Source organism: Trematomus bernacchii, unplaced genomic scaffold (assembly GCF_902827165.1).
Source record: "Trematomus bernacchii unplaced genomic scaffold, fTreBer1.1, whole genome shotgun sequence".
NCBI lineage: Eukaryota > Metazoa > Chordata > Actinopteri > Perciformes > Nototheniidae > Trematomus > Trematomus bernacchii.
The window spans coordinates 3211-15199 of NW_022987964.1; the positions used below are offsets into that span (position 1 = coordinate 3211).

Genomic DNA, 11989 nt, shown 5'->3' on the forward strand with positions numbered 1-11989 from the left:
TAGAGTCACAGCTGAGTTTAAAGAAGAATACGAGTTATAATGAAGCATGGACTGAGAGGAGTTTACAGTTCCTGCTCTGCAGCACCACCATACAAGGAGAGAGAGAGAGTGTGTGTGTGTGTGTGTGTGTGTGTTCACCTGCACCTCTATGTAGCTTGAAACAGTCATATTCCTATTTTTAGAGATTCCTGTAACTCCTGTGTTAAAGTTCAGTCAGAGTACAAATACTGCAGATTACAGGAGAACCTTCACACACACACACACACACACACACACACACACACACACACACACACACACACACACACACACACACACACACACACACACCACACACACACACAACACACACACACACACACACCACACACACACACACACACACCACACACACACACACACACACACCACACACACACACACACACACACACACACACACACACACACACACACACACACACACACACACACACACACACACACACACACACACACACACACACACACACACACACACACACACACACACACACACACACACACACACAGAGATCGTATTTCAGGATAATAACATCACCCCGCCACAATAAAAGCTCAGAGTGCTTCAATAATGCAGACAGGAAGTGGGGGGGGGGGGGGATAAATTAATGCTTAAATCAATGAATGAGCAGAATATTGTCATCTCTCTGTAGTCTGTTAGCTTAGCTTAGCATAAAGACTGGAGACAAAGGGAAACTGGTATATATTTAGTATATAAACTAAAATACTGACAAAATGTGGGAAAACGTCTTAAAGGTCCCGTGACACGACTCACGGACATTTCCACTGATCATAGTTCCATAGTAGAGCTCTACTAGAACAGATGTACATTGTTCAATGTTCCAAACTCACATTGGTTTCTCATCCAGCATCTCTGTATAGTCTGTGTATTCACTCTCTGTCCTACACGGCTTGTTGGAGCTCCTGCCCCCCCCCCCCCCTCCCTGTGAGCCCACTGTGCTCTGATTGGTCAGCTCGCCCACTCTGTTCTGATGAGTCCACCACCGTTACAGCTGAACATCAGTGATTATGTTTTACAATGGCGTTTGTTAGCAACCAGGAAATGACCCCAGTAATGACAAACAGATGAGAATGCTGCGTGGGGTCTGGGTGCCGTGTTGGGGGGACGTTGGGGGGCTCGCTGCTCCGCCCTGTGAGGCTCGAGGAGCGGACAGTGAGAGCTGGATTACTGGGGTCGTTTCCTGGTTGCTGCGTGGGGTCAGCGAGACACCGCGAGACCCAGCCTGAGCACCATGGACGCGGGAAGGGGGGGTGCTGAGGGGGCTGCAGCACCCCCATCTGCGAGGTTCCACACATGACCTATTTGAGCTTTTAATCAGCGACATCAACCTTCTATCTGTCTACATTTTTATTTGTATTATTAATATTATTGATCTGGTCTTTCTTACTTTAACCGAGTCTGTTCTGAACCTGTTTTATTTCTCTTATAAAAACTGATGCAGACAGCGATGACATCATCTCACACACATCAATCAATTCTTCCAGAGAGTAACCCAGATTATGCATTTATTAACATTTCTGGTAGATTTGAACGTGGCCCGGCTCAGAATGACCCCCTGCTGTTTCAGGAGGAAGTATATATCTATATATGAGAGTAAAATGAGGGGGGGTGTTACCTGGGAAGGCGTGGGGGGTCGGGGCCCCTCTCTTCAGGCACTTGGAGCACAGGATGTGGACAGAGGTCAGCAGTCCGGGCCACTCCCTCAGCAGCGCGTTCAGATCCTCCATCAGGGGGCTCAGCGCCTGCCAGGCCGTCCAGATGTTGGGCAGCGAGGCGTGGGAGGCGAGGCTCAGAGACCCCCCCCTCTGATCAGGGGACCCCGCCCTCAGACCAGAGCGCCCCCCCCTCAGATCCGCCCCCCCCCCCCCCGCTGCCGGGTCACCAGCACTGGGACCTTCCCTCGGTACGCCTCCACCCGGTCCCTCCCGTCAGAGCGCTGCACCACGTGGCCGTTAATCTGAACGGAGAAACGCTCAAACAGACCGGGGGGGAACAGGAAGTGGAAACGGTACTGGATGTGGAGCTGTTCTACAGAGAGGGGGGGCAGCGAGGGGCCCCCCTGTGGAGCATCAACTCTCACATAGCTGGGGAACTGGTACCAGACCGGGCCCCCATTCAGAGTCTGGGTCTGGGTCTGGGTCTGGGTCTGGGTCTGAGTCTGGGTCTGAGTCTGGGTCTGAGTCTGGGTCCCGTTTAGAGTCCTGTTCTGGGTCCTGTTGAGGCAGAAACAGACCCCCATCTTCTGCAGCAGCTCCATCACCAGCACCAGGTCCTGCTGGGTCTGGATCAGGGGCCCCAGGAGGGTCTGGATGAGGGGGGAGGAGAGCAGGCCGTCCTGCAGGAACACCTCCAGCTGCTGTTCCTTCATCAGGATCTCCCCCCCCCTCTCCTCCATCACCTGACCTCCTCCACCCTCAGACAGCAGGCGCTGCAGAAGCTCCTCCCTCTGAAACACAACATGTATAGATCACATGTCAACAGGAGAATACAGAAGAGAACGGAGAGAGAACATAAAGACATGAATGATGGTGCGTTCACACCGGACACCGTGTGTGAACGCACCGAATACCGTGTGTGAACGCACCCACCGGACACCGTGTGTGAACGCACCCACCGGACACCGTGTGTGAACGCACCCACCGGACACCGTGTGTGAACGCACCGAATACCGTGTGTGAACGCACCGGACACCGTGTGTGAACGCACCGGACACCGTGTGTGAACGCACCGGACACCGTGTGTGAACGCACCCACCGGACACCGTGTGTGAACGCACCCACCGGACACCGTGTGTGAACGCACCGAATACCGTGTGTGAACGCACGCACCGGACACCGTGTGTGAACGCACCCACCGGACACCGTGTGTGAACGCACCCACCGGACACCGTGTGTGAACGCACCCACCGGACACCGTGTGTGAACGCACCCACCGGACACCGTGTGTGAACGCACCGAATACCGTGTGTGAACGCACCCACCGGATACCGTGTGTGAACGCACCCACCGGACACCGTGTGTGAACGCACCGAATACCGTGTGTGAACGCACCGGACACCGTGTGTGAACGCACCGGACACCGTGTGTGAACGCACCGAATACCGTGTGTGAACGCACCCACCGGACACCGTGTGTGAACGCACGCACCGGACACCGTGTGTGAACGCACCGAATACCGTGTGTGAACGCACCCACCGGACACCGTGTGTGAACGCACCGAATACCGTGTGTGAACGCACCCACCGGATACCATGTGTGAACGCACCGGACACCGTGTGTGAACGCACCCACCGGACACCGTGTGTGAACGCACCGGACACCGTGTGTGAACGCACCGGACACCATGTGTGAACGCACCGGACACCGTGTGTGAACGCCCCCACCGGACACCGTGTGTGAACGCACCGGACACCGTGTGTGAACGCACCCACCGGACACCGTGTGTGAACGCTCCGAATACCGTGTGTGAACGCACCGGACACCGTGTGTGAACGCACCGGACACCGTGTGTGAACGCACCGAATACCGTGTGTGAACGCACCGGACACCGTGTGTGAACGCACCCACCGGACACCGTGTGTGAACGCACCCACCGGACACCGTGTGTGAACGCACCGAATACCGTGTGTGAACGCACCGGACACCGTGTGTGAACGCACCGGACACCGTGTGTGAACGCACCCACCGGACACCGTGTGTGAACGCACCGAATACCGTGTGTGAACGCACCGGACACCGTGTGTGAACGCACCCACCGGACACCGTGTGTGAACGCATCGAATACCGTGTGTGAACGCACGCACCGGACACCGTGTGTGAACGCACCATGTGTGAACGCACCGGACACCGTGTGTGAACGCACCATGTGTGAACGCACGCACCGGACACCATGTGTGAACGCACCATCACAGTTTCAGTGAGATTTGATTGAAACCCACCTGCAGGTTTCTGGGCGTCTTCGGTTCCAGGACCATGAAGAACCGGTTCAGGATCTGGAAGAACCGCGGCAGGTTGTGGAAGACGTAGTCCTTCAGGGGGGGGCAGTCATCGAAGTGGAGCAGCTTCCCTGATTCGTGCAGGTAAGAGAGGGCGCTCTGCAGCCGGTCCTCCGTCAGGCCCGCCTGCAGACCCAGCCGGGCAGAGTCCCACCAGGACAGCCACAGCTGGGGGGCCTTCAGGTGCAGATCCTCCAGAACCTGCCAGGACCGAGGAAGAACCTGATGAAGGTTGGGGAAGATCTGGCGCTGCTCGGCAACCTGCAGGAGCTTCTCTCTGAGCCTCTGGTTCCTGTGGACCCCCGTCCTCAGCAGGGGTGACAGGACCTGCAGACGGTGGTTCAGAATGTACTGCAAATGGGACTTCCTGCGCCTCAAGTTCTGGTCCGAGACCCCGTAGAAGACCACGTGAGGGCTGGAGGACCGGACACTGAAGCCCTGCTGCATGGCCCGGTCCACCTGCAGGACTTCAGCCTTCAGCACCTGCAGGTCCTGGAGCTCCTGGAGGCCAATCTGCAGATGGACGTCCAGACTCTTCTCCTCCAGATCCTCCTCGGTGCACAGGTCCGAGTGGGTCCCGACCACCAGGACCACCGCGTGGGGGACTTTGGCCCCGAGGAGGTGCAGGAAGTACCCCACCTGGGAGTAAAAGGTCCTCGGGGTGTAGGTTCTGAGGTTCACCACAAGGAGGTACAGGGCCCCCGGGGACAGGAGGAAGGGTTTGATGAGGTCCTGGTCCCCCGACAGATCGTAGACCAGGAAGGTGAGGCCACGGTCCGCCACCCAGTCCGTCACCTCGATGCCCCCGTCCCCCTGCAGGTCCTGGACCTCCTGCTGAGGGCCCATCACGCTCCTCCTGAGCCGGCTCTTCCCAGAGTTCTTGGTCCCCATCAGGACCAGTTTCAGGCGCGGCTTCACGGCCAGCTGAGAGTCCGCCAGCTCCTTCTGGTAGGCCGCGATGTAGGGGATCCCCTTCATGCAGACCTCGTAGGGGGGCTGGATCAGAGGGTTGTCCTTCACCTTCCAGATGTTGACCCTGGACAGCTTCCCGAAGTTCTCCGGCAGGATAGCGATCTGGTTCCCCTGGATGACCAGTTCCTCGAGGCGCTCCAGGTCCACGATGGAGTCGGGCAGGAAGGTGATGCAGTTGTTGTCCAGCCACAGGTTGTTGAGCCTCCGCAGACCCCCCAGCTCCTCTGGGATCTGGATCAGTCTGTTCCGGCTCAGGTAGACCTCCTCCAGCCCAGAGAGGCTCAGGATCACCTCGGGGAAGTCCTGGAACTGATTGGAGGACAGGTTCAGCATCCTGAGTGTTTGCATCCTGCTGAAGTCCTGCGGCAGGGCGGAGATCTGGTTCCCGTCCAGCATCAGGCTCTCCAGATGCTCCAGGAGACAGAAGGAGTCCGGCAGCTGGACCAGGTTCAGGCTGCTGAGCCACAGGATCTTGATGCTCCGCAGCTTCAGGATGTCCGAGGGCAGGGTCTTGAACCGGTTCCCAGAGAGGTCCAGCTCCTCCAGGTCGCCCAGGGCCAGGATCTGAGGGGGGAACTGGGGCAGCTTGTTGTGGTCCGCGTCCAGAGTCCTGAGCCTGGAGAGCCTGATGAGGGTCTGAGGGAGGACCTGCAGGGAGTTAAAGCTCAGATCCAGCTCCTCCAGGACCTGGGGGGACACGTCCAGACCAGAGAGGGTTACTCTGACGCAGTATTTACATGTACTCTGATGAAGTATTTAGATGTACTCTGATGCAGTGATGTAGTATATAGATGTATTCTAGGTGTACTCTATGTGTACTCTATGTGTACTCTATGTGTACTCTATGTGTACTCTATGTGTACTCTAGGTGTATTATATGTGTACTCTATGTGTACTCTATGTGTATTCTATGTGTACACTATGTGTACTCTATGTGTACTCTATGTGTATTCTAGGTGTACTCTAGTTGCATTCTATGTGTACTCTACGTGTACTCTACGTGTACTCTGCGTGTACTCTACGTGTACTCTGCGTGTACTCTGCGTGTACTCTACGTGTACTCTGCGTGTACTCTGCGTGTACTCTGCGTGTACTCTACGTGTACTCTAGGTGTACTCTAGGTGTACTCTACGTGTACTCTACGTGTACTCTAGGTGTACTCTAGGTGTATTCTATGTGTACTCTATGTGTACTCTATGTGTACTCTAGGTGTACTCTAGGTGTACTCTAGGTGTACTCTAGGTGTACTCTGTGTACTCTGTGTACTCTGTGTACTCTGTGTACTCTGTGTGTACTCTATGTGTACTCTGTGTACTCTATGTGTGCTCTATGTGTGCTCTAGGTGTATTCTATGTGTACTCTAGGTGTACTCTAGGTGTACTCTATGTGTACTCTATGTGTACTCTGTGTACTCTGTGTACTCTGTGTGTACTCTGTGTGTACTCTGTGTGTACTCTGTGTGTTCTCTGTGTGTACTCTGTGTACTCTATGTGTACTCTATGTGTATTCTATGTGCACTCTAGGTGCACTCTAGGTGTACTCGGTGTGTACTCTATGTGTACTCTATGTGTACTCGGTGTGTGCTCTATGTGTACTCTATGTGTACTCTAGGTGTACTCTAGGTGTACTCTAGGTGTACTCTAGGTGTACTCTGTGTACTCTGTGTACTCTGTGTGTACTCTGTGTGTACTCTGTGTACTCTGTGTACTCTGTGTACTCTGTGTGTACTCTATGTGTACTCTATGTGTACTCTATGTGTGCTCTAGGTGTATTCTATGTGTACTCTATGTGTACTCTAGGTGTACTCTATGTGTACTCTGTGTACTCTATGTGTACTCTATGTATACTCTGTGTACTCTGTGTACTCTATGTGTACTCTATGTGTACTCTGTGTACTCTGTGTACTCTAGTATGTAGGTGTTGTCTACCTGCAGCGCTCCGATCTCATTGGGCAGCACCAGGATCTGGTTGTGGCTCACGCAGAGCTTCTTCAGGTTCTTCAGCAGGTCCAGGTCTTCAGGCAGACCCAGCAGGAGGTTGTGACTCAGGTCCAGATCCACCAGGCGCTCCAGCTCCAGAACCACCCGGGGAACCAGGGAGAACCGGTTCCTGCGCAGAACCAGGACCCGCAGGTTGCTCAGGCTGGACCCCAGAACGTTAGGGAGGTCTTTCAGGGAGTTGTTCCCCAGGTTCAGGACCTCCACCTCAAAGAGTCAAGATCCAAAGATTCACAGGTTTCATACATGGTTTTGTGAAAATCCTGAATGTCCTCTTCCAACATGAGAGCAACATGCTAACTAAGGTACCCCAACTGTAGCTGAGAACATGACAGGATGTCCTCTTCCAACATGAGAGCAACATGATAACTAAGGTATCCCAACTGTAGCTGAGAACATGACAGGATGTGTGATTACCTAGAAGAGCATCAGGACTGTTTGAGGCATATGATAGCTATGTGATGAACATGATGATTCAGCCTCTATGGAGATAGACATATGAGTATAATACAAGATGCCAACCAGGTGAATGTTTACCTGTGAAACGTCCTCTGGGAAGATGATCTGGTTATCTTTGGAGCTGAGGGTCAGGTTCCTCTGGTCGCTGCGCAGCTTCCTGGACCTCAGAGCTGCGTCGCGCCACATCTGAGCCGCCTTCAGGTCCTCCTGCATGGGGGGGGCCATCCTCCACGGGGGGGCCCTCCTGCACTGGGGGGCCCTCCTCCTCCTCCTTGTTGTCATGGACGGTTTTCATAGGGGGGGCAGCATGTTTTGGGGGTATCTCGGAGTAAAGCAAAAGCACCAGGAAGTGAAGCAAATATTCGTAGTGGCCAAACGGTGGGACTACATCTCCCGTGACGTCATGTTGCCCCAAAAATACTTTTTCACCATTGACTTACATTGTTTATCTGAATAATCTCCCCAGCACGAGCTCTGTGTAGCCCTTATATAAATCCTCAGGGTGAAAAAGTCACTCAAATCTGAATCCAGCGTTATTTACGCGCTCCATTCCTTCACTGCGCATGCTCTGTGGGCCCACATCCGGGTCCTCCCGCTCCTGTGTTTGGGCTTCACTTCAGCTTCATAGAGATGAACTCTTTATGTCCCCCCCTCCACCTTGTTGTTATCATGGAGAGTTTCACGGGGCAGCATGGAGGATCCAGAGCGGGGGTTAATCTCAGAGATAGTCCCGGTGAAACGCAGCCTTTCTCCGGCAGCGTGTGCAGCATCCTCCCCTCCTGCTGCCCGAACGCAATGAACACAAACCGGGATCAGATCCGGGATCAGTCCGCTCTCTGAGCTCCAGACTCCGGGATCAGATCCAGGATCAGGCCACTCTCTGAGCTCCAGACTCCGGGTACAGGTCCAGGATCAGTCCGTTCTCTGAGCTCCAGACTCCGGGACCAGGTCCAGGATCAGTCCGCTCTCTGAGCTCCAGACTCCGGGTACAGGTCCGGAATCAGTCCGCTCTCTGAGCTCCAGACTCCGGGTACAGGTCCGGGATCAGTCCGCTCTCTGAGCTCCAGATCCCGGGTCTCTCTCCTCGCTGCTCCCGGGCCTCATGGTTCTTCTCAAGCCGTCCTCTGGAGCTCTTCCCCGGGTAAAATCTGCGTGTTTTCCTGGAGCTCCGCAGCCTGGTTTCTCTTCCTGCAGGGAGTGGAGATCACTGCGTCAGATCCCGGATCCTCCCTCTGTGTGTGTGTGTGTGTGTGTGTGTGTGTGTGTGTGTGTGTGTGTGTGTGTGTGTGTGTGTGTGTGTGTGTGTGTGTGTCTCTCTCTCTCTCTCTTTCTCCGCCCTGCTGCTGGAGTAACAAAAAAAAATGCTATGATAATATTTTATTTTATTTGTTATTGTTGTTTATTATCAATATAAAAAATGTTCACTAAAAAACACTTGATTTAAAAAAATACATATCTATATATATTTTTTATAATTGCTGTCATTTTTGTATTTATTCTTGTTGTTGTTTATTCAATTGTTGCAGTATTTATTTATTTTTTACAGGTTTAGTAATGTAATATAAAATGTCTCCTACATTAAGAAGTATATTGTGACAGCAGCTCGGGAGTCAAGAGTAAAACAGTATCTATAAGAAGAAGAAGAAACACTTTATTAATCCCTTACAGGGAAATGTCTTTCCCCACTCTGTTTACACACATCACACACACAGAGGATATACATGCACACACACAGAGGATATACATGCACACACACAGGTACCCGGCGCCAAGGGAGCAGTTTCGAGGTTAGGTGCCTTGCTCAAGGGCACCTCGGCAGTGGCCTTGGAGGTGAACTGGCACCTCTCCAGCTACCAGCTTACTGGGTCCGATCGGGACGTGAACCGGCGACCCTTCGGTTCCAAGAGCAAGTCCCTACAGACTGAGCCACTGCCTGCCCATAAGAAAATAAGTTGCTGTATTTATTGTAATAGTATAATAATATTTTACATGTTTAGAACCACACACTGTGCTTTAGCGTATTTCATTCATTAGTGTGTATTTTGTATATTTATATTTTTCGATGTGTGACATAACTGAACAGGTAGACAGGAGGTCAGTAACAACCAGGCCTCTGTCGCCCCCTGCTGGACAGGAGAGGGAGCGCTTTGTGCATTCATTCAACACTCAGAGTAACTCAGGTACAATCAGAGGAAGTGCTCCATGTACCTCTGAACTGTAGTGGAGTAGAAGTACACAGTAGCATACAATGGAAATACTCAGGTAAAGTACAAGTACCTCTAAAGTGTAGTGCAGTACTTGGTAAATGTACTTTACACCTGTGGGTGTAGTATACCTAATAAAAGGTCATTGCTGAACACAAAGAGATTACATTTTACGGGACATTACATGTTTTCGTCACATTGAAAATAAGTGTTTAATATAATATTTTAAGCACGTTCTCTTTAATGATATATATATATATATATATTTGTTTGTATTATTGCAGTTTCTATTTTCTTTTGACAGATTTTTACTATAACTTTTTTATGGTTGCAGTTATTTGTTTTTTTATTTTCTGAAGTATTCATTTATTTTTTGTTACAGCTTTTTTTATTTAAAGGTTTTATTTGTTTATTTGCAGTTTTTTAAATTATTTTGTGTATAAAGTTTATTTTTATATTGTTGCTGGTTAACGTGAGTAGACTCAGAGGAGACTCAGGTGAGACTCAGGGCAGACTCAGGGGAGACTCAGGTGAGACTCAGGTGAGACTCAGGTGAGACTCAGGGGAGACTCAGAGGAGACTCAGGTGAGACTCAGGGCAGACTCAGAGGAGACTCAGGGGAGACTCAGGGGAGACTCAGGGGAGACTCAGGGGAGACTCAGAGGAGACTCAGGTGAGACTCAGGGCAGACTCAGGTGAGACTCAGGGGAGACTCAGGTGAGACTCAGGGCAGACTCAGGGGAGACTCAGGTGAGACTCAGGTGAGACTCAGGTGAGACTCAGGTGAGACTCAGGGCAGACTCAGAGGAGACTCAGAGGAGACTCAGGTGAGACTCAGGGGAGACTCAGGGGAGACTCAGGTGAGACTCAGGGCAGACTCAGGGGAGACTCAGGTGAGACTCAGGTGAGACTCAGGTGAGACTCAGGTGAGACTCAGGGCAGACTCAGGGCAGACTCAGGTGAGACTCAGGTGAGACTCAGGTGAGACTCAGAGGAGACTCAGGTGAGACTCAGGGCAGACTCAGAGGAGACTCAGGGGAGACGGTGAGACTCAGAGGAGACTCAGAGGAGACTCAGGGGAGACGGTGAGACTCAGAGGAGACGGTGAGACTCAGAGGAGACTCAGAGGAGACGGTGAGACTCAGAGGAGACGGTGAGACTCAGGGGAGACTCAGAGGAGACTCAGAGGAGACTCAGAGGAGACGGTGAGACTCAGAGGAGACGGTGAGACTCAGGGGAGACGGTGAGACTCAGGGGAGACGGTGAGACTCAGGGGAGACGGTGAGACTCAGGGGAGACGGTGAGACTCAGAGGAGACGGGAGTACTCAGACGTGAGACTCAGAGGAGACGTCAGAGGAGACTACAGAGGAGACGTGAGACTCAGAGGAGACGGTGAGACTCAGAGGAGACTCAGGGGAGACTCAGAGGAGACTCAGGGGAGACTCAGAGGAGACTCAGGGGAGACTCAGAGGAGACGGTGAGACTCAGGGGAGACGGTGAGACTCAGAGGAGACTCAGAGGAGACGGTGAGACTCAGAGGAGACGGTGAGACTCAGGGGAGACGGTGAGACTCAGGGGAGACGGTGAGACTCAGAGGAGACGGTGAGACTCAGAGGAGACTCAGAGGAGACGGTGAGACTCAGAGGAGACGGTGAGACTCAGGGGAGACTCAGAGGAGACTCAGAGGAGACGGGTGAGACTCAGAGGAGACGGTGAGACTCAGAGGAGACTCAGGTGAGACTCAGGTGAGACTCAGGGGAGACTCAGAGACTCAGAGGAGACTCAGAGGAGACTCAGGGGAGACTCAGAGACTCAGAGGAGACTCAGGGGAGACTCAGAGGAGACGGTGAGACTCAGAGGAGACTCAGGGGAGACTCAGAGGAGACGGTGAGACTCAGAGGAGACTCAGAGGAGACGGTGAGACTCAGAGGAGACGGTGAGACTCAGAGGAGACTCAGAGGAGACGGTGAGACTCAGAGGAGACTCAGAGGAGACGGTGAGACTCAGAGGAGACTCAGGGGAGACTCAGAGACTCAGAGGAGACTCAGGGGAGACTCAGAGACTCAGAGGAGACGGTGAGACTCAGGGGAGACTCAGAGGAGACGGTGAGACTCAGAGGAGACTCAGGGGAGACTCAGAGGAGACGGTGAGACTCAGAGGAGACTCAGGGGAGACTCAGAGGAGACTCAGGGGAGACTCAGAGGAGACTCAGGGGAGACTCAGAGGAGACTCAGGGGAGACTCAGAGGAGACTCAGAGGAGACTCAGAGGAGACTCAGAGGAGACTCAGGTGAGACTCA

At 52.9% G+C, this 11989-nt stretch overlaps 1 protein-coding gene across 1 annotated transcript; it reads right to left on the bottom strand.

Moving 5' to 3' along the window:
* Positions 1–1678: 1678 nt before the first annotated feature.
* mfhas1 (malignant fibrous histiocytoma amplified sequence 1) lies at positions 1679–8702 on the bottom strand. Its single transcript, XM_034115797.1, is given in 5 exon segments — positions 1679–2509; positions 4001–5716; positions 6958–7233; positions 7564–7698; positions 7700–8702. Coding segments are annotated over 5 exon segments (2808 nt in total). The 5' UTR covers positions 7781–8702; the 3' UTR covers positions 1679–1909.
* Between the last annotated feature and the right edge of the window lie 3287 nt (positions 8703–11989).